Here is a 26,750-nt window from a genome sequence, read left to right as displayed (position 1 = left end):
AATTAGGCAAACAAGCAGCTGAAACAAGGCAGGATTCGGTATGTCTAGAATCACGCAGCTGTTTTTGCTGGAACGGCCACGGACACGGGTCTCATCGGTCAATATCAGCACAGCTATCGCCGCTGGATGGTAGACTCATGCGCATACTAGACAAAGTGCCTGCACGAAAGCGCTACGAGACGAATGCTGGGAATCATCAGGGTGCCAGAATGTTGGCTTCTCCCTCTTGCTGGGGCTAGGGTTGGCGACTGGAATTTCAGCTCGAGCCGCGTCAGTCGCAAGCCCCATGATTTATCCAACGACAAACCTGTAGGTGAGCGCACTTGGTTCCATTCACGAGTTCCTACGTGTGTGGCAGCTGGCTGCGTGTGCGGAGTTCAATGTTTTCGTGGGCAGGAGCGACGCCTTGTAGTAGATATGTTGACGTTGCAATGTGAATGCATCGGCTCCATCTTGCCTCGGACACTAGCTCAAGGTCACCTTATTGCTCCTTGAGTAGCAAGTTTGCCTCTCGCCTACCCACGACATAATCGCGGCTGTATAACGCGGCTGGTGTACGAAGCGCGTTCGAAAAGACAGTGGAAATGTTCGAAAATGGTTGAAAATTCGGTTGGCACCGAGACAAGGCATTTTTCGTTCAAATCTGGCAGCAGCATCGTCATGCGACCGAGTCTGCTACTCCTTGCTGCATGGTCCGTCACCGACGTCCGTGGCTTCCTCGTGCCGCTGCCCGCCACCGCGTCTCCGTGGACGCCCCCGTCAGCGTTGCAGCCCTGCGCGACGCGCGGCTCACTGACGATTCAATACGGCGACTTGGTCGTTGGTCGCGATGCAGAAAATACTTATGTGCCCAAGCGACTGGTATTCTATCTCATTATAAACGAGCTCGAGTTGGGGCGCTCACACTGCCGCATAGGCCGAAGACGCGCCAGAATATACCATCACGGGCGATGGCTGGTTCAGCGTCATGATGGTCGATATGGATGCGCCGAGCCCGGCTAACGCGTCCCATGCACCGTTTCTGCACTATCTTGTCGCCAACGTCGCCGCGGCTCACGAGACACCAACGATTGTCACGTCGTACTTCCCCGTTCTGCCGCCGACGGGTGCGTCGCTTCCACTCGTGGTTCGCGTACCGTGCACGCATGTGTCTGGTTTTTAGGAACCCACCGCTATGTAACGCTCTTGCTCCAGCAGCGGCACTACGCGGCGCATGCCGAGCTCAGCTTTTACCTCGAGTCGTCGCACCGGAGCAACTTTGACATGGTCGGCTACGCCGCGCAACACCATTTGTGTGTGGCCGACACCCGCCTCTTCACGTCATCGCCATAACCTCATGGGCCTTAGTATTCTTTCTGCTTGGCCACGAGACCGCGAGAAATGTAGATGTATATCTTTTTCATTTTGATCCGAAAGCGGATCCTTTCACCTCCCGTTATCACGTCTAAAATGGGTGTCGACGGTTCTACAACTACCCAGCACCACCCAAGGGGTTGGACCTTCTTCCCGCGGGTCCACTGTGAGTACCCTGCTCGATGCGTTAGGACCAGCGTCCAGGCAACGCGCGCCAGCAAACAGTGATTTTCACTGCTTTTTGGCCGAGTCAGGTCCATGCCGCCATACACTGCAAGGCTTGAACACAGTGTCTATGAATGATAAATGAAGCAGCAATATCGGCATCGCTCGTGAGCACTCTGCCTTCATACCATAGTGCGTTGTGTGCTACCTAGGTAGTTTGTTTCGTCTATCAGCTCGCTCTACTACACGCACACCACGAGACGCTGTCCAGCAGACGGTGTGAACCCCGATATAAACTCTGTTGAAGACACTGTTTGAGACACTGGGCCGTTGAGAGAAATGGACCAATCATGTGCGAAACAGATGTAATTTTCAGCCAATCCGACGCGGCCGTTGCGGTATTAATAGCGGCAAGATGGGGTCCCGGGTCGAGGTTGGCCTTGCGCTCCTCACTTCAGTACGAGACGTCCTCTGCTTAGCTCCTCGACCATGGCCACCCCTTCCAGTCTCACGCTGCAGCAGACCGCGCCGTCGGCCCGCGACTTCAACAGCCCGCGCCACGGCAAGGCGCCGGCGCCCACGTGTACGCCATGAGGATGAGGAGGATGGAAAGGCTCATGCGATCTGTAGCCTTCCAGACCGTCGTCTTCTCGCGCAAGACGACGTCGCATGGTCCGGACGGCGAGATCACCGAGGCCTTCAAGAAGCAGCAGCGCGCCGCCGAACCGCCGTCGCCGCTGGCGAGCCTCGTGCACCAGACCGATCGCCATGGCAAGCACACGTCGCACCACGTCGACACGAAGGTGCGCCCGACGACCACGTCGGCGGGCCAAAGCGGCGGCATCTCGAAGCTGTTTGCCAACATTTGCTCGGCGCTGGGCTTGCCGGAGCAGCAGCAGCAGCTCCAGGCGCAGATGCTCAAGAAGCAGCAGCACCAGGTCGAGAAGAGCCACGAGACGCGCCAGAGCATTGAAGTGCGCAAGATCATGTCGACGCCGTTCCCGGGCGACGAAGGCAAAAAGTGCTTGGTGCTCGACTTGGACGAGACGCTCGTGCACAGCTCGTTCAAGGTGCAGCATACCTCTCCATTGACGAGTCGATGGCAGGATGAACCAATCTGTGCCTAGCCGATCCACAACCCCGACTATATCATTCCCGTCGAGATTGAAGGCCACGTGCACCAGGTCTACGTCCTCAAGCGGCCCGGCGTCGACGAGTTTATGCGCGAGCTCGCGGAACACTACGAGATTGTTGTGTACACGGCAAGCTTGAGCAAGGTACGTGGTCGAGTGCCCAAGGTCTGTATTGATAAGGCGCTGTCTTTAGTACGCGGATCCGCTCTTGGACCAGCTCGACATCCACAAGGTCATTCGCTTCCGCCTCTTCCGCGAGCACTGCGTGCACTACGAAGGCAGCTACGTCAAAGACCTCTCGCTCATCGACCGAGACATTACGCAAAGCGTCATCATCGACAACTCGCCCATGAGTTACCTCTTCCACCCGCGCAACGCGATCGGGTGCTCGTCGTTCATTGACGACCTCGACGACCGCGAGCTCGACTCGATTTCGGCCTTCTTGACCGAGATCCGCAGCGTCGACGATGTCCGCAACCATTTGCACCGGTGGAGTCCGCAGTAGGCGCCCTCGACGCACGCTGCGACGACGACGATACCCGCAAACTCTAGAAACACGTTGTCGCACGCGCCGCCGTCCATGATTAGATTGATCCGAGCTAGGCTTTTTGAATTTCAATTATTTCAATTGTCTCCCTTTCCATTCATGCCCGAACGCGTGCATCATCGCCAGCATTGCGCCAGCCCATTTTGTCGACACCCCATATGATGATACGGATAAAAGGGCCATTCCGGATAACCTAGGGATGGTCGCATGATAGATCGCATCGTCAGCCCTGATGTGCTTTGGGCGACAAGGACTCTACTTTTGAGCAGTGCTAAGTTTTCTTCCGCAACCTAATCTCTTGGTTTCTGAATGGCCAACTCTGCAGCTTTTACCGATGACAGAGCCTGTCGTGCATCTTGCTGGTTGGTTTTGAGAATTTTTGACCTAGCGTCCATGTTGGAGCCGAGACGTATGTGGGAGTGTACACACGGCGTCACTGTCGACACTATCGCAGTGAGCGGCGGCGATGATAATGAAAGCTGGCAAGCCCATCGGTGCAGTGAGATACGCGTGTGCCGGAACCTGCTTCGATACACTTCTAGAATTTCGATGCAAGTCCATCGTCAAGTAGCTGGTCCATGATGTTGTCACTTTCAATTTTGCCATCAAGTACGTGCGCTTTCGTTGCTGAGCGTGACGACTCCATTCATCAGAAGCGTATCATGAGTCCGATCAAGAACCACAAGTTCGAGGAGCCTCACCTCGTGTCCAGCAGTTCCTCCAAGTCTATCTTCCGCTCGTGGAAGCGGCCAGCATACCAAACATTCGAGCTCAAGAACTTGGGCGTAAACTTCAGAGGTCGACACCAGATTTCGCCACTTCACGAGCACAACGACAATAAGGGAAATCAATTATGAAATTTGGTAGTACGACACAATGTCTTTTTTCTGTGTGACCAGACACAACTGCAAGGAGGTTGCTATGCAATGCTCAAAGTGGTCGACTCCAGGACTACTCGTCATCTGCCTTGCGGCGCCCCCACCGGCTCGCTTGCGCGCCACAACGTTTACAACATCATTGACTCAGTTCACATGGCCGCACGAGCCTGGACATTCGATTTTTGTAAATCTATAGTGGAAACGATGGTCCGAGTTCAGAAGCCTGCGTACGACCTCACGCGAGCTATCGCTCGGCGAGTGGGGTCCACCAGGATAAGGATCTCTCCGTGCGCAGCTCACTCCCAACGACCAAGTGCTGCTGCCAACTCGCACGCAGTCTTTGAGAACACGTTTGATTGATTGACTGAATGATTGATTGATACGATGACTCTCGTAAGCTCACGCGACCACTTTGACGATGGGAACCGCGAACGCGAGCCGCTTGACAACGATTTCGTGCTCGGTCCAGCATTCATTGTCGCCCGCGCCTGGGTGGCGGATCTCACGGTACAACCACTGAACGCCATACAAGTTGTCACGGGCGTTGATGCGCGCAATGTAGACATCGAGCTGGTCCTTGAGCGCCAGTATGAGCATGCGCGCGCGCGCCAGCAAGCAACAGGTTGCAACGAGCCAAAGACTAGTCAGAACAATCGGAACCACCATGGTTCCGTGCGGCTTGGGTGCAAAGCTGTGGCCGTCGTCCATGTTGGAGGAGGATATTATGGGCAGCAGGATGCTGAGGCCCGCGCCCGCGAAACATACCAACGTGATGCCGCAGAGCGGCCACTGGACCTGCAATCGCATTAGCAGCATGGTTCGCGTCGTGTGCAACAAAGACTCGGCGTTGAGCTCTTCCAAGCTAGCGTTGAACATAGCAGTGGTGTACGTGCCATCAGTGATGAGACAGAGGGCCGTCGACTCGGCAATCTGCCACTCCTTGACGCCGAGGCCGCTTGCTTTCCAGCCAACGCGGCCCGAGCTGTACGGCTTAAGGACGATTTGTGACATCTTCGATTTGGAGACTGGATCGGCAATCTGCAGCAGACTCGCATTTGTCGGGCGCAACGGATCAAAGGTTGCAACCGCCAGCCCACCACCAACAATTTTGATCGGTTGGATTTGCCGTGGTGCTTGAGAAACTCCTCATGTGGCCGCACAGTATTGCCTCGCGCGGTAGGTAGTACAGTTGCACATGGACCTGCTTTCTATCTGCGAACCGCTCAAGTGCGGCTGCCTCCAGTGTTTTAAGCGTGTACAAGTAATTCTGACATTCTTGAACTGCATCGACAACATATTTTGAAAGTCGCTTCCAGAGAGTGACGGAGACGACTCGTCGCTCCTTGACGCCGATGCGGCTCGCGCTGTAGAGCTTGTGAACGACTTGGGCCGTAGTGTGGGTGGTAGCGACAGAGCAACATCTCTAGTTGGCTAGGGTTGTTGGAGTGTTTCTTTGCTCCTGACAAAGGACTGAAGATAATCAACTCCCAGGAAGTAAAGCTATCTTGGAGTCGACAGGGTTGGCTACCCGGTACCTTACTTGAGTACTTGTGTCGTCACACGAGCATATTTATTCAATAAATTACGCGGGAAGACTCAAGCGAGGATCGAAGTGGGTGCCACCCGTATCTGGATAACCAAACGGATACGTGGACGACGCTTGACAAGATCGCGGCATGTCGACGACGATGGCTGAGCCGGCGGCAGCGCCGGGCCGGTACGAGTACCTTCTGCAGCAAGTCGTGCAGCTCAACACGGACCTCCACAAGACAGTCGCCATGAGCCAGTCGCTCAAGGCGGAGCGCGACAGCCTCCAAGAGCTCAGCGACAAGGTCGGTCACGTCGGCCATGGTGGCCTCGTCACGCTTGCGATAGCTCAAGCACGAGCTGCAGCGCGCCGAAGACAAATGCGAAAAGATGCACGCCATCCTACTCAACGAGACCGAGCACAAGGTTGCGTCCGACCGCAAGCACGAGCAGCTCATGCACAAGTGGAAGCAGCAGCTCGAAGCCAAGGCGCGCGAGTTTGAGGCGCTACAGAAGAGCCTCGCGCCGCCCAAAGACCTCGACCAGCTACGGATGAAGATCCAGGACGACATCGAGCTGCCGCACCGCCAACGGGTACCGGTAGTCCATCGCAGCAGGGCGCTCATTTTGTGACGCAGGTGCAGAGCCTGCAGATGGACATTGAAAAGTACAGGGACATGTTTTTCCATGCTCGGCGCGACTACGAGATCCTCAAGACCGAGCACGAGCAGATACTCATGCAGCATGTACGACGCGCTCGCGCCTCGCAGTGAAGTCCGACGCGATGCTTTGTAGGGCAGCGAGCTCGAGAGCTTGATGGCGACGCACACTATTTTGACGCAGGACCTCAAGCGCAAGCTCGAGGTCGCCGAAGAGAAAGCGGATGACATGACCATGGTCGAGCGTGTGCGCAAGTTGGACCAAGAACGCGAGACGATTTTGCTGGAAAACCAAAAGTTGCGTGCGGAACTCGAAGTAGCTGTTTTTACAACCATGTGGTCGAATCCAACACACAGTAGCAACTGCGGACCGCCAAACACGCCCTCTTCCATGCGTCCGAGGCGCAAGCCACAAAGCTCCACGCGTCGATTGCCGAGTTGACGCTCGCTCGCACGAATCTGGAGCTCGAGCTCAAGTCGTTGACGCGCCAGGTACAAAACGAATGGCAGCACAGGACTTGAACCCACAATGTCGGTCGTCTCGTCTGCCATAGAACCAGCGCCAGACCGACGACCTCGAAAAAAGCATCATCCAGCGCGACGAGCTTGAGAAGAAGCTCCGTGACGCCAACGACGACGCAGCGCGGGCGCGTGATCAGCTCAAGCAAAAGGATCTCGCCCTGCTCGACAACCAAACGCTCTACAACACCAAGTACGCACACTATTCTACTTGAACAGGACAATATTGGGTAGACTCCGTGAACTCCGATTGGACGTTGAGAGCGAAAAAAATCTCTTTAAAGACAAGGAGACCCAATACCTCGACAAAATGGCCCACGTGCAGCAGGCACACGACCAGCTCGAAGCCGCCTACGCCAAGCGCGAGAAGGAGTGGCAGATCGAGTCGGCGCGGCAGCAAATGGCCGCGGCCAGTGACCGCACGCATTTAGCCGAGTCGCTGAGCCAGCTCGAGGCCAAGGTATGGACTCGTGCATCGAGTTTCTCCTCACGTGAGATGTGCATAGCTCAGTGAGCGCAACCTCGAGGTCGCCAAGCTGCAAGAAGATCTCGAGACGCGGGGACAAAAGCTGGTGCTCGATCTCGAGCAAGAAAAAATGAAGTGCCAACGCCTACAAGGCGAGAAGGAGTCGCTGCAGCTCAAGTTCAATACCAACCAAGAGCTGGTGTGTGCTGGGCTATGCCACTGGATGCGAGTTCAACATGTAGGTGGCCAAGCTCAAGGCAGAAACACTCACGTGGCGGGCCCAACACAAGGAAATGGAGCAAGAGTACCGTACACTGCAAGCCAAGCATCGGTACGTCGATGTCAAGTCCCATCCATCGTTGCCATTTCTGTAGCGACGCATTGGAGACGCAGCAAGAGCTCCAGAGTGTCCTCGAGCAGTACAAAGCCAAGGTACACCAATCATAACGCTACGGTATTGAGCAGAAGGCATACCATTACTATGTAGATCGAATACCTTGAAGACGACGTGAGCCAGCTTACCAAGAGCATGCAGATGGAAAAGGAGCACTACAGTCGCGTCCACCATCAGCTCCAGCAGCAGCTCGACGAGTCCGTTGCTGCGGCCCTCTCTGCGCGCCGAAGTCTGCAGCACGACTTGAAAACCAACGTGTCCAAGCTCAGCCACGCCCTCCACAGAGCAGAGAAGGTTCCTATCTACATGCGTTGGTATTGATGATGGTGACCGAGTGCAGTAGAAGCGAGATGCGTACAAGCAAAAGTGCCTCGAGGTGCACGATCGCTACAAGGTGGCGCAGAAGGAGCGCGACACGCTTGCGATCGAGGCCCAGCGGCTGAAAGACGACCACCAACACGAAATCCAGCAAATCTTGCAGCAGTGGCACCAAGCCGAGCACGACAAGACGCAGCAGTTCCTCGCGTCGAGCCTCTTCAAGCCGGTTTCGCTCTCAACTTGATATGTTGATGCATACAACGATGCGTAGGACGCCAAACTTGACGCGTTCCTTGCCCAAGTCGACCAATACGCGCAGGCCAGTCCATCCACGTAATCGAAGAAACTGTACAGGTGGTGGTGCTATCTAAGTTGACGCGCACAGCCAAGGGCGCCCTATGTGTTGTCACAACAGCCGACGCCAAAAGCTCGTTTGTCGTTAGCTGTGGAATGTGGCGCTGGAGAGCAGCGCGATCTTGGTACTCCGTAGAGGGAAGAGCACCCTTGCCGAGACAGACACTTGAAGGCTACAATAACGTTGTTGTTGTTTAATGCCATCGGTATCGTGCGAGCCAAATCAAGGCAGCCGAAACACACACCATGTGCGCACGACAGGTCTTCCACGCAGTCCCAACGCCTTTGCTTGCCTACCCATGACTCGATGGAGCAGCACTCGAGTGCCCACGACATTTCTGGTTTGAATCTGCATTCTTGCATCGACTCTGCGACCGCAGCTTCTTGCGCTTCATGGCCCACAGCAAGTGGCGTCCCCCGAATCTGTGACAATCAATAGATCTTACCCTACTCGCGGATCGTGCAAGACCAGTAAAACGTCTTTCGAGGGATGGCGCGCACCAGAACGATCTCATCGATGCGACTTGCGTACCATGGTGACGGGTTGCCACATTTTCGGTACAAACGGTCTGTGTTAGAGGAATATTACAGCATTTTGATAAATGTAGTAAACGACGCATGTAGCTATCACTTGAGCCAAGTTCCGTCGCGCCGATCGGCGTCCATGGTTCCAATGGACGCGTAGTAGGAAGAGCGCGTGATGCGGTCGGCTTCAATGCGCACCACCAGCATAGTTGGCAGATTTGTGAAGCGCGCCGACGAGCAGAGGCAGGCAGGAGTCGATACAAGAGGCCGTACTGGGCGTTTCCAATCCGAGTCAAGTACGTGTCGGAGACGCGCACCATGTTTTCATCATCAAGAGGCCAGCGTCAACGATGATGTCGTCATCAAAGTTGGACAGAACGCAGCCCCGACCCGACGTGGCAATGTGCCGGATATCGTTGATGGCAAGGTACTGGAGCACCGAGTGCGTCGGCGGCACCGGTACCGTCTCGGGGAGGCAGCGGGCATGGAGACAAATCGTAATGACAGCGGCGACAACAACGGCACCCGCCACCACCGCCGAGAAATAGTAGGTTTGAGGAATTGCTGTCAAATGGAGGCAGTTGGTCGACGTCGCGTAGCCACAAGGCCCGGGCACACTTTTGTTCATGTACGGAAAGACAAATGCTTCCAAGGCAAAGACCAGAGCCCAGTTGAGCGGCGTAAAAAGCGTGAGCAGCCACGTCTGCGTCACGACACGGGGCGAGAAGCACAACTGAATACAAGGCCCCGTCATGATACCAACGATGGACGCGACGAGAGCCGGCCCGCAATAGCGGAGAATCTGTGCGTTCGTCGACTCGACGTCATTTTGCACCAAGTACGTCGTGAGCGTCTGCAAATTGGTGTTGTCCCAGAACGTGACAACTAGAATCACAAACCCAAGCACGTTCTTGGAGAGACACACGACGACGAGGCTAATTTGGCTCTCGGCCGCAAAAATCCATTGGTGCATGCAGTAGTACAAGGTGGCGCCCAAAAGCGTGATGGCATTTGGGAGTAAAATGGCATCGCATGTCCATCGAATGCTGACGCGACCGCGCACGTGCAGTAGCCACCCGAGGCGTGTCTCGTGGCTGTACGCATAGCAGCGGGACGCTGCCAACACATCCCAGGGCGCACTGACCTGTAAAATACCGACTTGGTACTCATCGATGGATGGTACAGTGCTGATCGATGCAGGCCCGTGCGGACCACCGACCGCAGTTGCCGTAACACCCGGGTTCAAGTGAATATCGCGCATGAGCACGGCACCCAGATAGACGGTTGTCGCTTTCTGGAGCTGCACCACGTACACAGGTGTATCAGGCGGCACGTCGTTCTCACAGCGCCATTTCGGGTCGTACGCTCGGCGGCTGCAAAAGGCCAAAGTGTCGACGCCGCTGGCATTGCCATTGATGGAGAATTTGACGCGACGCGCCATGCACGTGATTGCAGTGGCGTACCCGGGAATGTAGTACTGAGCCAGCACCTTGTTCCAGCCACTGAGGTTGTTGACGTGCTGGAAGCGAACATCCTCGGACGCGTCCTGGAAGCGAGGTGTGTCAATGTCTGGAATCTGGCGAAACGCAAGGCCGATGAGGTTCCAGATCTGAGCCGACTCGGGCGCAAATGCGTTGGCACACGTTTGGTTGTGAATACTGCAAGCCTTGTACATGAGGTCACTGAGCGAGACGGTGCCGGTCGTCGGGACGAGAGACGCGTTGAAGTGTAGCGAAGACGTGGCTTCGAGCAGCGTGAGAACGGGTACGTGCCATTGGTGAGCGCCAAAGTCGTGCTCATTCATGCCCATGTAGGCGACCGAGTTGGCGATTTGGTTGAGATAGTGCGTGCAAATGGCGACAACGGTCGCCAAAGCTACACAGAGGTTGGACAAGAGAGTGCCGTGGTGGAGCTCCTGCGTCCGCCGTGGGATGTCATCGATCGATGCGCCCCGTTGCAGAGATGTTGTTGGCGTGATGGAGACCCGACCCATTCCAAGAACCAAATGCACAGTGAGTCGTTTCACGTCTGGAAATGAGCCGAGTGTCAATAGACTGTTTGGTTGGTGCACGCAAGATCCCCAAAATGAATTCGCCATCGATGGTCGCTCGATAATATCTGTCTGAGAGAGTCCTCGCTGCCGTGCATCAGATCAAGCGGTGCGATTCGCTCGTCGATTCGGCCCGATGCCATTTCCATCTTAATCGTATCATCGTGATACCTTGTCAGGATCCTGCTTTTCAATTGGTCACAGGAGACGGAATCAACACCCATGCCAGACCGCTCACGCGGCCATCCCAGCGCTGATCGTAACGCTGGATCCGAAAGGATGGCATTGGACACACGGCTATAAACCGATATCTAGATAGCTTAGGCGATTGAATTCAGTACACATACGCTCGTCTTTTCGTGCCGTTGAGGCGTCAATGTCATTTGCTTGCAGTTGTGCCGCGCAAGGCTCAGCCACCGTCAGGTGAGGTCGCACGACAAACGGGATACTCACCAGACCCCCGTGCACGGCGCAGAGCCCAGTCCAGGGTGCGGAGTGGTATACGCTGGTTTCTACCACATCGTCGTCGCGCGTGATGTTGACATTACCGCCGCCGCGTGGGATGCTGGGCGGGTTAGAAAAATGGATAGTTATTCGCGGCACGCATGACGCTGGGTTGTTCTTGTACCGAGGTCAAGCAAGGGCGGCATCTTGAACCGCCAGGCCCAACCGCTAAGTTGGCGGCAGCTCAACCAGCTCTCTTATTATAGCAAGGCGCAACTGCCGAGATCGAAGATCAAGCTTCCAAGCTCATGTATACAATTAGCTCGTCCAGCTCCAAACCTCTTAGCTACTCAACACTCTTTTAACCCCCCACCAGTCCCTTCTTGGGCGGCGGCCTCCCAACACAAACCCCGTTCGTTTCCCCCATGCACTTGCGTCTTTAGCCGAGGGGACGAGACCGCCTTATATATTAAAGAGACCACTTTGACAACTTGCAGGCGCGAAACACCCTTTCTAATTTTCCTCTGGACCCATGGACCTGATCTCTGCAGTTCAGAGTGAAACACCTCACGACGTGCGCCATGGATTTGACATGGAGACCATCCTGGTCGTGGTTGCGAAGTCACGACAAGAAGAAAAAGACGTTCCTACATAGCAAGACGATGTCCGCGGGGGATAATATCGTCATGGATCGAGGCTTTACTGCCTGTTGTACTTAAGAGCGAAATGTCGACTCTCAACTCGGAGTGGAGCCCGCTTTGGTGGACATCGAAGGGAAAACTATTTAGGGTATGGAGACCGGTCGTCCAAAAGTAAGCGAGGCCCAAATGGGTGGTAACATGAGCGGACGCGACCCGAACCAGGACTCGAAGCCTGACTCTCCCGGGGAAAGGGTAAATACGGGCATTTTCGTTCATTTTTCTGCCTTTCTGCAGCTTTTCATTTTAAATCCGGTCTGCGCTCATTTGTAATGCGTATCTCTGGTTGATGGCTTGTTGTTCTTGCTGAAAGTGCGTGCTTACGCACCCCGTACTTTAATTTATTAAGCGTCTCTTCGATTTAGGAAATTTGTGGCCTTAAGAAAACCCGAGCCCGCACACGGCGTCGCCGTCAACATGCACGCTGTGCATCGGCACGTAGTACGACCGGCGCGTGATTTTGTCGTTCTCAATATGGACAACAAGGATCGTCCGGAACTTGTGCGCCAGGGCCGAGCGAACGTAGCGTGGTAAGAACCAATGGAGGAGATCGTACTGCGCATTCGCGAGGCGCGTGAGGTACGTATTCGTGATGCGCAGCATGTTCTTCATCACCAAGAGACCATGGTCGACGACAATCTCTCCATCAAAGTTGCGAAAGACGCAGCCGCGGCCTGACGTGGCAATCTCTCGGAGATCTTGCACGCCGAGGTACTGCAACACCGAGTGCGTCGGAGGCACACGCAAGGTGTCGCGAAAGCAGCGCGCATGCAGTCGAATCGTTCCGACTGCAACGACAACAACGACAGCTGCCACGACTGCCGAGAGGTAGTACGTCTGCGGAATCGCCGTCAAGTGAATGCAGTTGGTCGACGACGCAAAGCCACAAGGCCCCGGTATGCTCAAATTCAAGTAGGGAAACACCGACACTTCGAGGCCAAAAATGAGACCCCAGTTGAGCAATGTAAAGAGCGTGAGGAGCCACGTTTGGGTCACGACGCGAGGCGTAAAGCACAGCTGAATGAGCGGGCCCGTCATGATACCGACAATGGACGCGACAAGCGCGGGCCGCAAAGGGCCAAAATGTTTGTTTTCGTCGACGCAATCGGATTTTGAGCAAAGTACGTGGTGAGCGTCTGCAGATTCGCATTGCCCCAGATCGTAACAAAGAGCACCGTGATGCCAAGTACGTTCTTGGAGAGACAGACAGCGACGAGGCAGATGCGGCTCTGCCGTGCGAAGAGCCACTGCAGCGTCGTGTAGTAGGCCGTCAAAATCCACAGCAAGATCGTGTTCATGCGCAAGATGGAGCTGCAGGCCCAGCGTACGTTGACGCGGCCTTGCATTTGTAAGAGCCACCCGAGGCCCGTACTCGGGTCGTAGTCGTAGCAGCGCGAAGCGGGCAGCACGTCCCACGGCGCGCTCGCTTGCAAGACGCCCGCTTGGTACTCGTCGACGGCCGTAACGGGACCAAGAGTCGTGTCGCCATGTGCTCCTCGCACCGCGGTTGCCGTGGCTCCAGGGTTGAAATAGACGTCGCGCATAAGCAATGAGCCCAAGTAGACGGACTCGGCCATGCGGAGTTGGAAGAGGAAGAAGCGCGTATCGTCCGGTACGTCGTTTTCACAGCGCCATTTTGGATCATATGCCCGGTGACTGCAAAAAGCTAGCGTGTCGACGAGGCTCGCGTCACCATTGATCGAGTAGTTGGCCCGGCGTATCATGCACGTGATCGCAGTGGCGTACCCGGGAATATAGTACTGAACGAGCGCCTTGTTCCAGCCACTGAGACTGTTGACGTGCTGGAATCGAATGTCCTCGGATGTGTCCTGAAAGCGCGGAGTCTCAAAATCTGGAATCTGGTGGAATGCGAGCCCAATGTGGGACCAGATCTGGTTCGTGTCTGGAAGAAACGCGGTCGCGCACGCCATGTCGTGGATCCCGCACGCGTGGTACAAGAGGTGGCTCAGAGAGATCGAGCCGCGGGCAATTTGAGTTGTGCCTTCGAGGCGCAGCGTCGAGGCTCCTTCCAGCAGTGTAAAGACCGGGACGTGGAACTGATTCGAATCGAACGCGTTGTGCACCAAGCCCATGTACACGTCGGCGTTGGCGATTTGCTCGAGGCTATAGGTACAGAACGCCACGATTGTCGCGAACGCGAGGCAGAGGTTGGACAAGATGGCGCCTTGCCCCATCCGCAGCGCACGGCGTAGCGTTTGGCGCTTCAAGGACGTCGTGGACGCAACGTTGATGCGCGGCATCGCAAGGGACACCTCCGGACGTGGTGGGTTAGCGTTAATGTGTATTTTGGTCGACGTTGTCGTTTCACAAGATATATGCGTATTGGTTACAGCTCGAAAAAGAGCAGAGGTACCCTCTGTACATCCTTGCTTCGCGCTGCAGCACGCTGGGAAAGGTCTCGATACTGCGCCATTGAGACCTCTAGCGTCCTTGGCAGTAAGCGGATCTCTGTGTACTAGTTGTACACTAGTAGAAGCATATTCGCGTTGATTTAAAAACGAACGCATATCTACGTGTGCGGCAAAATAGATAGAACGTATAAAGTCCACGGCATCAACGTGTGACGCACGTACATTGTGGCTATCGATGGGGGTCGTTGTGTCGCTCGCTCCGTTCGGTGTCCTTTCACCGCGCGAGCTTATTTTCTAGCCACAAAGCAGGTCTTTTCTGCGATGGCAGTTGAAACGGTGCTGGACAGAGCTGGTGCAGATATTGGCGTGATCTCCTCCTGGCGACCCATATGCGCCGTCGTAGTGACAGACCCGTCGATACCATGGATGGAATGCGCCAAGGTGAAGCTCGGCCAGTATGCAGCGAAGTTTTCGTACTCTGTTCGACGTCGTGGCAAGCAAGAGGCTGAAAAGGACTGCTATGAAAGTAGAACCGGTACGAGCTGATCTTTTATGGACTACTATGCTTGCTATACCACGAACGCAGTACATGTCTTGGGGGCGGTTGTTAGAGACGTTGGCTCCTTTCAAACGGGCTAGGAACATGAATGGATGTACTCTTGCAATTATATGAGATTTTTGCTTCTCGCTCTAAATATTAAATACCAACTATTCGCGCTTGTTAACCCTCCCACCCCGGCAGATTTTTCAACTCCGGACAGTCGATTGACCGATGCGACGATTCCTGGCAGTTGTAGCAGCAATGAAAGCGTGGCGGCTTGGTATGAAAGTGTGGCGGCTTGGTGTAGGCACTCGGGTTTTGTTGCACGGACGATACGCGAGTGCTGGATGCGGTCTCGCATGTCCACGCGGTCTGTCGGTCGTAGAGCGAAATGCCGCCATATAGCGCCGTGTCATCTTGCGCCGTCTTGGTCAACACGGCTGCAAACATGACGCCGCTATACGTCTTGGGGCGAAGCAGAGATGCGGTGTCTGGCTGCGGCATTTCTGATCTTTTCAGGCTCGTCGAGTCGCTGGGTGCTGGTATCGTGCGATGACGAATGCGAAATGCGCCAGTCGAGAGTTATCGTTCAAACCTTCGACCATATGGTGGTTTCATATTCCACGATCTGTGACGTGGCACGACCTCCGACATTCCTTCGAAGTCGTGCGTTGAAGTTGATGGATCCTGTTAAATCTGGGCGCCCAGAGAGGGGTCTACCAATCAGTGCACGACACTATGAGGTACCGCGCTCGCTTCGACGGAAAAATATCCAATCAGATTGTCCGCCAAGTACGTGGGCCCATAAGGGCACCACTCAACGCGCGGTGAGGTTAGTGGCGCTGCAAATGCGGGGTACATCGCCATGCACTCGCGCAAACAAATGCACACGCGGTCACGTGATTCTGCGAGATCGATCACGCTGCCTCGCAATCGCCTTTAAAATTAAACCCACCGAGCACAGTACCAGCGCACGAGACATTATTAACAAAAGCCTGTGGCATAGATTTCGTCGCCGTCGACGTGGACGCAGTGCATCGGCACGTAGGACGACCGACGCGTGATCTTGTTCTTCTCAATATGAACAACGAGTATCGTTCGAAAATTGTTGGCCACAAACCGACGACCGGCGCGGGGCACAAACCAATAGAAGAGCAGACCATATTGCGCATTCCCGATCCGAGTGAGGTACGTATTGGTGACCCGCAGCATGTTCTTCATCACCAAGAGACCATGGTCGATGACGATATCGCCATGGACGTTATAAAAGACACACCCGCGGCCTGATGTAGCGAAGTCTCGAAGGTCTTGCACACAGAGGTACTGCATCATTGAGTGCGTCGGCGGCACGGATACCGTGTCGGGAAGCCAGCGCGCGTGAAGATGAATCGTTGCGACCGCGACGACAACAACGACAGTTGCCACGACCGCCGAGAGGTAGTACGTCTGCGGAATCGCCGTCAAGTGAATGCAGTTGGTCGATGACGCGTAGTCGCACCGCCCGGGGACGCTCTTGTTCATCGACGGAAACACAAACTCTTCCAAAACAAAGATCAAAGCGCAGTTGAGGAGCGTGAAGAGCGTGAGCAGCCACGTCTGCGTCACGACGCGAGGCGTGAAGCACAGTTGTATGAACGGCCCCGTCATGATACCAACAATCGAAGCGACTTGGGCAGGGCCACAGAGTCGAAGGATCATTGCCTCGGTGGAGGTGACATCGTTCTGCGAAAAGTACGTTGTGAGCGTCTGCAAATTGCTGTTGCCCCAAAATGTGACAAAAAGTATTGAAATCCCGACCACGTTCTTCGAGAGACACACGGCCACGAGGCTAATTTGGCTCTGTTTCACAAACAGCTTTTGAAGAATCGCAAAGTACGCAATCGCGCACCAGAGAAAGATGGCGTTTGTGAGCATGAGAAACGAGCTCTTCCAGCGAAGACTGACGCGGCCTTGCAACTCCAGAAGCCACCCAAGGCGCGTACTCGGGTTGTAGTCGTAGCAGCGCGATGCACACAGAATATCCCACGGCGTACTGGCTTGCACAATCCCAACCTGGTACTCGTCGACCGACGGAATCGGACCAAGCAAGACGTGCCGATATCGGTCGCTGCGAGCGACAGCAGTCGCTCCGCCGTTCAAATAGACGTCGCGCATGTGCAGTGATCCCAAATAGATGGCTGTCGCCTTCTGGAGCTGTAGCACATAGACGGGTGTGTCCAGTGGCACGTCATTCTCGCAGCGCCATTTCGGATCATATGCCCGGTGACTGCAAAACGCTAGCGTGTCGACGAGGCTCGCGCCGCCATTGATCGAAATGCTTGCTCGCCGTGCCATGCACGTGATTGCTGTGGCGTACCCGGGAATATAGTACTGAACGAGCGCCTTGTTCCAACCACTGAGACTGTTGACGTGCTGGAAACGAATGTCCTCGGATGCGTCCTGAAAGCGCGGCGTCTTAAAATCTGGAATCTGGCAGAATGCGAGCCCAATGTGGGACCAGATCTGATTGGTCTCTGGAACAAAAGCATCGGCGCACACGGTGTCTCGGATGCCGCAATCTTTATACAAGAGATCGCTGAGCGAGACGGTACCGATTGTAGGTGCGTGGGACGTGTTGGAGCGTAGCGAGGACGATGCTTCGAGGAGCGTGAAGACGGGTACGTGCCACTGATAGGAGTCAAACATGTGTGCGTTGAAGCCGAGGTAGACGACCGAGTTGGCGATTTGGTGGAGGCAGTACGTGCAGAAGGCGACGACGGTCGCTAAGGCGAGGCAGAGGTTGGACAAGACAGCGCCGTGGTTCATACTATGTCGACGTTGGGATAGCGTCGGTGGGAATGATGGATGGCATCGGGGGGCCGCTCGTGGAGCAGCGCGAATGCGGGCCATGGAGCGCGCACAATGACACACGCTGAATTTGGATGGGTCTTTTCTTGACACGTTTCGCTATCAAAGGTAAACATAGCCTCGACACACTTTCATTATACATTGCAGTCGAACGATGAAGCCCATAGTATTCCTCCTGGCGCTCGGCTGTGATCCGACAGGATGGCGGTGGTCGATGACACTTGCCTCGTTCAGGGATCAGAACACTGTATATTTGCTGTATTCAATGGTTGGAACTATGACTTGTACCTTGACATTATTGCGGCGATAGACTGGACACTGGTTGAGACAGGGCCTGCGCACCGGCGCCGACTAATTCACGGTTAATTTTGCTCTCGTTCCTTCAAAATCAGATCGTGGCCGTGCGAAGAGAGTGTGGTCGCCGACAGCAAGCAAATCGTCATTTGGTACCAGACCAAGTCGTCCAGCCCGTCCTAGCGTCGCGCGTTCATATGGAGCAGCTTTCAAGGTCGCTCCAAACGGCCGATCAAGAAGACAATCCAAGCATTGCTCCAGACATCTGTTGGAAATCACACAGCGGCTCCCGATCTAGACCAACAAGACTACTTACTATGCACATATTACCACTGGTCTAGCTTACATAACGAACAATATCACTTTCATATTTGCATTCTACTACACACATCTCCGACCGTGCCACGGTACAGCACACTGCGTGGCTCAGACTTCTTACAACATCACTAGCGGAAGACAGGGTACCGACATAGTCGCCGTCGACATGGACCCAGTGCATCGGCACGTAGCACGACCGACGCGTGATTTTGTCCCTCTCAATATGAACAACGATCGTTCGAAAATTGTGGGCCACAAACCGGCGACCGGCGCGGGACACAAACCAGTAGAAGAGCAGACCGTACTGCGCATTCCCGATTCGAGTGAGGTACGTATTGGTGACCCGCAGCATGTTTTTCATCGCCGAGAGACCGTGGTCGACGGCGATATCACCATCGCCTCGATCGAATGTAGACAGCGACCACTTGTCGTCTCGACTAATTTGGTCAACAGAGGCAGCAGCGACAAGCTCGTCTTGGTTAGTTTTAGAGTCTTTCAAGGCGGTGGTTGTGCGATGCATCCATCAAAGACACTCAGACACTCGCCCAAGAATTGTACAGAACTAAAGAAGATTGTCCGCCTTTAGGTCTTGGAGGGTTAAAAGACAGAGAAACAGTGTTTTAAAACAGAGAAAACGCTGTTTTCATCCAAATACAGTGTCAAATACCTGGTCAAATACAGACTTTGGTTAACCGTTACGAGAAGACATCAGCAACTCGATGCGGGGGCTCAAGGGTGGCGGCCTTCGTATGCATCGTCACTTGGAGCTCGAACGCCTCTGCCGCTTCGGGGGCTATTGGCGACTACGTTGCTTCGCAGTGTACGACCTGCTGGCAGCTCCAACACTGCGCAACGCTCAACGGACTCGCCTTGCCCGACCCGATTGTCGGGTACACGCGGTGCGCCGCCTTCGCTAGTGGTATCGACATGACGTTTGTGATGGCTAGGAATGCAACGTCGCAGCTCGAAAAGCAAGGCGTGTGCGAAGATCTGGATGCGTCTGTCGCGCGTCTCGGTGTGTTTGGGTCGGCGTATCAGTTTAAGGACACGCCTGGCTGTCGTGGCCTGGTACTTCAGTGTACACAATTGTCATTGTCATCCTCTGCATGTATATAGGTAAACAAATTCAACTGCCTTTCGTGGGCAGCAGCAAACAATGCGTGCCCGAACGCACCGCTGCCGCCCTGTCGCTCCATGTGCGTCGAGATCGCCGACACTTGTGTCTTCACGCCTCTCTATGAACTCTTTCTAAACGAAGTGTGCACTCGATTTGCTTGCGCCGACAGCGCACCAACAGGATGTATTCCTGGTACGCTCACTTTGTACAGTATGGACAATGTGTAGTGGCTTGTAGGTACCAACGAGCAGATGCCGTCGTTCAACCGGTGCACACTGCACGACGACTACCGACGCCTGGCTTTGTCCAGTGCGCCCCGAGGTACGTGTCCTACTGCTGTCATGGCACTCGACGCATATTGTCATGCATAGGTCTTCTTGATAAGTTTTATGTGCTCCTCCTCCTTTTTATTGGAGTACTTATCAAGGAGTAAGCGCATGAAGCAGACTTATTGATTGGTGCGCAGCTTTCGCTCTCTGCAAGGGAGCTCTTCGCAGTTTAGTTTGGAATAAAACCAAGACACGGGCAGTCGATGGATCGGTGGGACGGCTCGCGACAGGTGTGGCAGCCTCGAAACTTGGGCGACGCGGGGAGCTTGGCAGCTGCTAGGGGTGAAACCCTGAGAAACGAGCTCGTCGGATGCCCTCCACGCAACGCAGCGTCGTGTGCGACCATGGACGCGGTCACGGGCAAAGGCGCCGTCGCTCGCGTTGGCCGATTGGACATGAATTGTGAGTGCACGTTTTATTAAGCTAGCAGCAGCAACGTTGAAACAGCCTTCTCCCTTCAACTTCAACTGGCGGCAGACGCTTCGTTATGGCTCTTTTTATATATTTTCGGACAACGTCGGACCGGCACCGGTGGCTCTGGAGCCTTGCAAGGGCCGACGGGCAAAGACGGTGCAACGAAGAGCACACACGACGCAACTCGACCCACGTCCGGCAATGCGAGGCCCGCCTTGGACAACATGGACGGCACCACGGCTGTTCGCAAACATCAAGTCGCAAGAATGCACGCAAAGTCCTGTCACGTGACGGCGAGCGGTTTCCCTTCCTGGATGCTGTTTAAATGGAGGCATAAAAGTGCATCGTCCTGCTGCAGTTTAGAGTTTGAAGTGCTTGGAATGCGTCGCAGTCCTTGTATGCCACAAGGCGAGCACGCTGTGTACGTCGATCACAACCGCGCAAACAAGTGAAAAAATCATGTAAAAGGGCGAGGTGGGGCTCACTATGTAAGGGGAGATTACCATCTCGCGCCCCATTTGTTGAGGCGCGACGCTGTTGTTCCCAGCAATCCGAATGCGTAACTTTGCCGGCGCCAGCGCCTCGTCACCATCTTGTCACTCAGAACTCGCGTGGATCACGGAAGTGATCTGCCTGTGAATAAACTGCCGTGATGAGGTCCACGTCGCAGTCGCAGCGCAGACACGACAAGTGAAAGCGAACATGCGAGCCCAAAATGCGACCGCATGCCTCAAATAATAAGGCAGGACGCTCTCAAAGACGGATGATGTGATTATGAAGAGCTGCTGTCTAGCGTGGCTTCAATCTTTCCCGCCAATCGTTGCATCCACCTGTCGCTGTTGCCGATCGTGTTTACGTATCTTTATACGGATCCGGATAATCAGGATGGTCACTAACAGGAATGAAACAAGTCCAAGTGCTACAACGACGTCATACCAACGGCTCAAATGAGCTTCAGATGGTAAATACGTCGAAATGGGTCTTCAGTGCAACGTCCACTGCCCATATTGGTATCCACTTTCTGGAACAAACGCGCTTTAACCCAGACGGTTTGAAAGCACGTTCTGGATGTGGATTCGCAGACGTGCGGCTCGCACAATGGGGGACCAGTACATGCAGCATCGCACATGGCTACGGACTTGTCGAGATGCGGCAGCGACACCAAGTCGGGACAATCGATGGACCGGTGCGAGGCAGTTGTAGCAGCCAAAAATGGTGTAATGACAGTGTTTTCAACATGCAGAGGCTTTGGGACGCCATGTCGTGCTCCATGCGAGGCCACTAAGAACCCTCGTGTCGCTGCTCGTTGTCGTCGGCAAGGCTGCAAAGACGCCGTAATACGCGGTCGATGGTCCATCGAGCAACGGAAATCATCACTTTTCTCTCCTTCTGTACTGGAGAGATGGGAGCTAAAGATTGTAGAAAGCAACGACAGCTATTGCATCAGGCGTTTCGAGAACCATGACGTGGCACTTTCTGCGACATGTATTGTTCATTGTCTTTTGGAAGGTTTGCAATGTACTTGGCCCATCGAGTGACTGCAGTCGAGAGACCTCCAACTCAGCGCCAATCGCATGCTCACGCTTTCAATTGCCGTGGCCATGATGCGCCGTGCCCATCACGGCGAGGGTACGGTGCCACATCGATGCAAGACACAAGGACCGACGCTTGTTTTCTTGCTACCCATGCTTGCTTCCTACCAGTGCTGCAGCTGCTTGCTGAATACGAGTGATGCGTCGCTGCTACTGCTGTGTAATACGTGGCAAATAATGTACGACCGGACGATCCTTCTGTTTGAACGTGGCGGGCTATCCGGATGAAAAAATCAGATCCAGATCGCACCGAGTCGAACAGGTAGCGCCATTGCCACGTGGAGTAGCTTGGGAACGTGCCCGCGGAGGCCACAAGAAATCTCGAGGCACCAGGATTTAGAGCAAAAGATGATTAATTTAAAAAACGGTGGCCAATACAGTGTACGCCCAGCGCGACCGACGACGCGCCGTTGTGGGATACGAAATTAAATAAAACAAGAGGGCTGCGGCCTTCACGCGATCGCCAGCGGGTCGTCAGCATCCACCTTGGTGTGGCTCGGGCCTTGCTCGAGTGCGAGCTTGTCGCTTTCTTCCTTGCACATCTCGAGGAGCGAGTTGGACCGACGGCGCTCCTTCTGGATGTAGCTGTGCGGTGGCGCGCTCGCATCGGGCGACAGCGTCAGGAGTGTGCAGTCGACCGTAATATGGTCAAAGTCGCCGCAGTTGCCGCAGCGGCTCTCGCGCTTCCGGCCATCGGCGGTGCCGAGGAAGGCGCCGCAGCCATTGTAGTCGATCGGGCCGCGCCGAAAGACGCCGCCGCGCACTTGGAGGTCCGAGAGGCTGCGGTTGCGCTTGCCTTCGTCCAAGGCGGCGCGCGCATCGAGGAAGCTCTGGGCGCGCGTGAGCGTCGGCGGGAACGACGACGACGCGAGCGGCTCGGTGGACGGGGATTGGAACATCTTCTGCCTTCAACGTCGCAAAACTTCAAATAAACCCCAACGGGACTTGACCAAAGGGCAAGATCGCGATCGTGACAAAAAGGGGGCCCGTCGTCTTCGATCTTCGCTTCCAGCTGGCGTGTTCCGAGCTGGCACCTGCCGCACGACCCACCACGACGAAGCGAGTGCGACGAGAGGCTTTACCGACTGCAACGCTATTAGCGCCTGGCAAGACGGCCCCGATGCGCCAAGGCTGGCGCTGCTCACTTGATAAAGCATACTCTACTACCAGAAGAAAGCATCCAGGTTTAGCTAGTAGGATGGCTGCCATGCGTGTTCATAAGACCTTCGAGAACCATGGACACGACGTTATTCCATACCAGCTTCAGCACCGAGACAGCTCGTCCAGGGTTCTGAAAACGAGCGCTTGGATGTGTGAGGTCCCGGATTCGAATTTTCCGACGAAAGTTCGATGCGCTGTGATTGGTCCCAATTTTGACTTTGCACCAATCAGCAAGTATGTTTGGGGAGGTCCACCGATGACAGAGTGCTGCCATCGGCGCAGTTGGGTCCGCAGTTGCGGCAGAGGACACGGGCTACTCAACAGTTCTCGCCGGCTTCTCGCCTTGCAGGCCCTTTCACATGAGCTGGCTGTCGTCGTCTGAACCTACCGTGTAGGTCGGCGATGGTTGAAGCGATCATTTCGCGTCTCAGAAATGCACGAAAATCCAGTGTGGGCTGCTTGGGAGGATTGCACCACGCGCTTGGCGCGCAGCCACATCCGCCGTCTTGCCAGAAATTGAGCTTTGGCCCAGATTTTGGACAGGCCACATGTGGCGGCACCCACGACGGCGACGTCCGTGCAGCATCAACTTGCATTTGACGTGGCCAAGCAAGGGTCATTGTTTTATATTGACCCTTGCGTGGCACACGGTACATCTTTCAGATGTGCGGCCCACTCTCTTGACGTTTGGCAAGGTCGCCACTCGAGAGGCTGTCGCTGTATACGGGGTCGGACTCAGTTTCTCGCGCCAAGATCGTACTGTGTACTCGGTCAAACTACGCTGCTCCGTCCGACCACCACCCACCGACAGGGTTTCGCCCACGAGCCTATAGCGTATAGCGAGTCGTCGTGTGTTCGCACCACAATGCGTCATCCTGTCCGGCACGTGCGAGGTAGTACACTGTAGCTCGCTCTGTCCTTCTCGCGTCGTTGTGCTTGTCCAGCTAAAGCTGTGCGCAAGCATACTGCCGTGCGACGATATCGTCCATCTCGTCCATCTCGCACGCTTGTTCTGTCATGGCTCCTGGCGCCACCGTGCGCTGCCGGTGACGGGAAATACAGCAGCATGGACGAGTCGAATATTTTCTACGCTACATAAATTTCAGAAAACTAGATTACGACCTCCTAAGCGTGTAGAAGGTGCAGTGGCAAGTCGAACCCGCGTTCGAGACCGAGCTCCATGCACTTTTGCACGAGGACCGGGTCCTGCGACGCATATAAAATGGACCGCAGGCCGTGGCGGTTGAGCGTCACCATGCGCGACGCCATCAAATCGACGAGGCAGTGGACGGTCGCCGGCCCGAATTTGTCGAGGACCTCGCCGACAATGTGACCAGGTAGCACACACTGCGTCGCCTTGGCATACCCGACGAGCGCGTTGACGTCGTCGACGGTCGTCGCCGCGTGTCGCAGCAGCGCCACGAGCGTCCGCGGCGTCAGCACCATCGACGCGGCCGCACACTGCCGAAAGCGCGCCATGCCGATCTCGGGCTCGTGCAGCACAAGAAACCCGACGATGCCTGTGACATCGACTGGGTGTGACGCGGTGGTGTCACCCAGCATACGGTCGAGCTGGCGGCGACCGAGCGCTAGCGCCCGCTGCGCGGCGTGGGACGCCGTGTCGTGCTCAGGCACGGTGGCACCGAGCACGATGCCATTGGTCGGAATCAAGTCGGCCTCCATGAGGTTCAAGATAGCGTCGACAACGTCGTGGTCGTCCTTGCCGCCTTTCGAGAGGATCGTCGTCGCCATCACGACGGGCAGTGCCACACGATGGGAGAAAGCGTACTCGAGAAGCGCGACGACGTGCCCCGGTGTCCGGTGGACGGCCATGACCATGTCCTTGAGCGTCTTGGGCGTAATGGGAACACTTGCCGCGAATAGGCTGTCGAAGAGGGCCATGGCCGTGTCCGTGCGCCGGTGTACGAGGAACGCGAGGAGGTGGTGATGGCATTCGACCGGCGCGCGCGCGAGGTAGTCCATCGTGGCCGTGTACCGTGACGGCTCGGGCGGCGTGTCTTTCGACAGATAGGCGTACAAGCGCAGCGCGCTTGCCACGTCATTGTGCCGCAAGCAGGCGCGGATCGCGGCGTCCACGTGACGCAGGCTGGCGGCGTCTTCGATACGGTCAGACTCGATCGCGGACCAGAGAAGTTCGAGGAGCGTTGCGAGGCCATACGACGAGACCGTCATGCCGCTGAAGCCCGTCGCAAAGACGTGGTACGGCACCGGCGCCTCGAGCAAGGCCGCCGCCACCGCATCGCACGCCAGTCCGTGCTTGCCTTGGCGGAAGAGCGCCGAGGCCACGCCGCTAAGGAGCTTGGCCGACGCGTGCAGCGCGATGGGCGAACTCTGCAGCGCTTGAAAGAGCGGCTCGGCCACGTCCTTGTTGTGGCACAAGGCAAACTGGACCCAGAGACTTTGGAAATCCGGATACGCGTGGAGCGCACGCAAATTGTCGACGAGGTTGGCGAGCGGCGGTGGCAGCGTGTGGTACAGCGCGTCGGCAATCGCTAGGCCTTCGGGGATCGCATCGAGCTTGAGGCAGACGCGGACGATGGACGCGCCAAGCGACGGGTAGCTCACGTCGACGCGCTGCTGCTGCAGTAGCGCCAGCAGCGGCGGCACGAGCGGGGCGCGGGTCCCGCGGGCCATGCTCGTCATTCGGCTCACACGCGAGGAAGCACTGCAGCAGCGCCTCGGGCGGCACGTGCATCTTGCGCGCCTGCGCCATTTGCAGCACTTGCAGTACGGCGCGGGTTTCGTTGGCCTGCGAGAGCGCCATGAGCATGTCCTTGAGCGCGGCGGGTGGCAAGGTGACATCGAGCGTCTCGTACGCGCGCAGAAGCGTTGGCGCAAGGTGCACGTCGCGCTGGATGAAGAACGCGGCGGTCTTTTGCGCGAGCGCCGGGTTGAGCGCATCGAGTTGCGCGACAAAGTCGGTGAGCACATCGAGCTTGGTGGCCGCAGTGGGCGACCGCAGCGAGAGCGCGCGGGCCACGTCGCCGGCCTGGAGGTGGCGGCGCAGCGTCGCGAGGCGGGGCACGGGTGGCACGGCCACGACCGAGGCGAAGCGCGCGAGCCACGGTCCAGGATGGCAGGCCATCGGACTTTTGGGAAATGGGATTGATACGCGCCGTCGAGTCGGTGGCGCCGGCTTCTGATTGGCTAAAAAGAACGCTCCGATGCATGTTTTTGCAGCGTTGAACCGACAGGCAACCATATTAGCGCATATTGAGCTCGCCGTCGCGCTGGCGGACCTGAACCGCCACCCGTGCCAAGCCATCATCGAAGCCATCCTCGACATCAAGCGGCGTCTCGAAGAACACAATGCCCAAGTTCAAGAGCACAAGACGGAAGCGGCGGTGAAACGCCACCTCGCAGAAGCCGCCCGATGCACCAAGTACCACTTGCGGTCTCCGTCGATCAAGAAGCTGGGACCGGACTCGATCCACCAGATGCGCGACGCCACCGGTCAGGCTCGCACCACGCCGCGGGAGATCTCGCAGGTCCTACACGGGTTCTACACGTCGCTCTACGCCGCAGAAGATGGACCGGACGCCCACGAGGTCGACCAGTTCCTGGACTCCACGATCAAGACGCGCCTCCCGACTGACATGGCCCAGCGCCTCGGGGCGCCGGTACTGGCCTCGGAGCTCTACGAAAGCATCCAGCAAGCAGCGCGCCGCAAGTCGCCTGGCCCGAACGCGCTGCCGTACGAAATCCTCAAACTGG

At 56.0% G+C, this 26,750-nt stretch overlaps 11 protein-coding genes across 11 annotated transcripts; 4 read left to right on the top strand and 7 right to left on the bottom strand.

The window, feature by feature from the left end:
- Positions 1-635: 635 nt before the first annotated feature.
- SPRG_06485 (hypothetical protein) lies at positions 636-1,332 on the top strand (the record flags this gene model as incomplete). Its single annotated transcript, XM_012345302.1, has 3 exons — positions 636-861; positions 917-1,106; positions 1,163-1,332. Exons 1-3 carry the CDS (start codon positions 661-663, stop codon positions 1,330-1,332), a joined length of 561 nt encoding a protein of 186 aa, XP_012200692.1. The 5' UTR covers positions 636-660.
- A 647-nt stretch (positions 1,333-1,979) lies between these two features.
- Positions 1,980-3,294, top strand: SPRG_06484 (hypothetical protein). Its single transcript, XM_012345301.1, has 4 exons — positions 1,980-2,101; positions 2,149-2,588; positions 2,646-2,795; positions 2,845-3,294. The coding sequence occupies exons 1-4, from the start codon at positions 2,008-2,010 to the stop codon at positions 3,154-3,156; spliced, it is 996 nt and encodes a 331-aa protein (XP_012200691.1). The 5' UTR covers positions 1,980-2,007; the 3' UTR covers positions 3,157-3,294.
- Positions 3,295-4,475: 1,181 nt separating this feature from the next.
- On the bottom strand, positions 4,476-5,147 carry SPRG_06483 (hypothetical protein; the record flags this gene model as incomplete). Its single annotated transcript, XM_012345300.1, has 1 exon — positions 4,476-5,147. The coding sequence occupies exon 1, from the start codon at positions 5,085-5,087 to the stop codon at positions 4,476-4,478; it is 612 nt and encodes a 203-aa protein (XP_012200690.1). The 5' UTR covers positions 5,088-5,147.
- Positions 5,148-5,728: 581 nt separating this feature from the next.
- SPRG_06482 (hypothetical protein) lies at positions 5,729-8,335 on the top strand. The gene is made up of 13 exons (XM_012345299.1): positions 5,729-5,908; positions 5,952-6,197; positions 6,242-6,349; positions 6,399-6,578; positions 6,623-6,754; positions 6,817-6,974; positions 7,016-7,241; positions 7,288-7,446; positions 7,490-7,578; positions 7,622-7,679; positions 7,735-7,935; positions 7,985-8,185; positions 8,231-8,335. The coding sequence occupies exons 1-13, from the start codon at positions 5,753-5,755 to the stop codon at positions 8,294-8,296; spliced, it is 1,980 nt and encodes a 659-aa protein (XP_012200689.1). The 5' UTR covers positions 5,729-5,752; the 3' UTR covers positions 8,297-8,335.
- A 720-nt stretch (positions 8,336-9,055) lies between these two features.
- SPRG_06481 (hypothetical protein) lies at positions 9,056-10,858 on the bottom strand. The gene has a single exon (XM_012345298.1). It carries the CDS (start codon positions 10,829-10,831, stop codon positions 9,131-9,133), a length of 1,701 nt encoding a protein of 566 aa, XP_012200688.1. The 5' UTR covers positions 10,832-10,858; the 3' UTR covers positions 9,056-9,130.
- Positions 10,859-12,358: 1,500 nt separating this feature from the next.
- On the bottom strand, positions 12,359-14,291 carry SPRG_06480 (hypothetical protein; the record flags this gene model as incomplete). Its single annotated transcript, XM_012345297.1, has 2 exons — positions 12,359-13,047; positions 13,074-14,291. 2 exons carry the CDS (start codon positions 14,289-14,291, stop codon positions 12,409-12,411), a joined length of 1,857 nt encoding a protein of 618 aa, XP_012200687.1. The 3' UTR covers positions 12,359-12,408.
- Positions 14,292-15,123: 832 nt separating this feature from the next.
- SPRG_20146 (hypothetical protein) lies at positions 15,124-15,447 on the bottom strand (the record flags this gene model as incomplete). Its single annotated transcript, XM_012345378.1, has 1 exon — positions 15,124-15,447. One exon carries the CDS (start codon positions 15,445-15,447, stop codon positions 15,124-15,126), a length of 324 nt encoding a protein of 107 aa, XP_012200768.1.
- Positions 15,448-15,927: 480 nt separating this feature from the next.
- On the bottom strand, positions 15,928-17,748 carry SPRG_06479 (hypothetical protein; the record flags this gene model as incomplete). The annotated part of the gene is made up of 1 exon (XM_012345296.1): positions 15,928-17,748. One exon carries the CDS (start codon positions 17,746-17,748, stop codon positions 15,928-15,930), a length of 1,821 nt encoding a protein of 606 aa, XP_012200686.1.
- An 877-nt stretch (positions 17,749-18,625) lies between these two features.
- Positions 18,626-19,952, top strand: SPRG_06478 (hypothetical protein; the record flags this gene model as incomplete). The annotated part of the gene is made up of 6 exons (XM_012345295.1): positions 18,626-18,730; positions 19,240-19,301; positions 19,350-19,470; positions 19,519-19,711; positions 19,757-19,840; positions 19,891-19,952. 6 exons carry the CDS (start codon positions 18,626-18,628, stop codon positions 19,950-19,952), a joined length of 627 nt encoding a protein of 208 aa, XP_012200685.1.
- A 2,243-nt stretch (positions 19,953-22,195) lies between these two features.
- Positions 22,196-22,810, bottom strand: SPRG_06477 (hypothetical protein). Its single transcript, XM_012345294.1, has one exon. It carries the CDS (start codon positions 22,751-22,753, stop codon positions 22,307-22,309), a length of 447 nt encoding a protein of 148 aa, XP_012200684.1. The 5' UTR covers positions 22,754-22,810; the 3' UTR covers positions 22,196-22,306.
- Positions 22,811-24,140: 1,330 nt separating this feature from the next.
- Positions 24,141-26,121, bottom strand: SPRG_06476 (hypothetical protein; the record flags this gene model as incomplete). The annotated part of the gene is made up of 2 exons (XM_012345293.1): positions 24,141-25,671; positions 25,703-26,121. 2 exons carry the CDS (start codon positions 26,119-26,121, stop codon positions 24,141-24,143), a joined length of 1,950 nt encoding a protein of 649 aa, XP_012200683.1.
- Between the last annotated feature and the right edge of the window lie 629 nt (positions 26,122-26,750).

This window comes from Saprolegnia parasitica (assembly GCF_000151545.1).
Source record: "Saprolegnia parasitica CBS 223.65 unplaced genomic scaffold supercont2.22, whole genome shotgun sequence".
NCBI lineage: Eukaryota > Oomycota > Saprolegniomycetes > Saprolegniales > Saprolegniaceae > Saprolegnia > Saprolegnia parasitica.
Note: the sequence above shows the minus strand (reverse complement) of the source record. Positions and strands in the feature narration are given on the sequence as shown.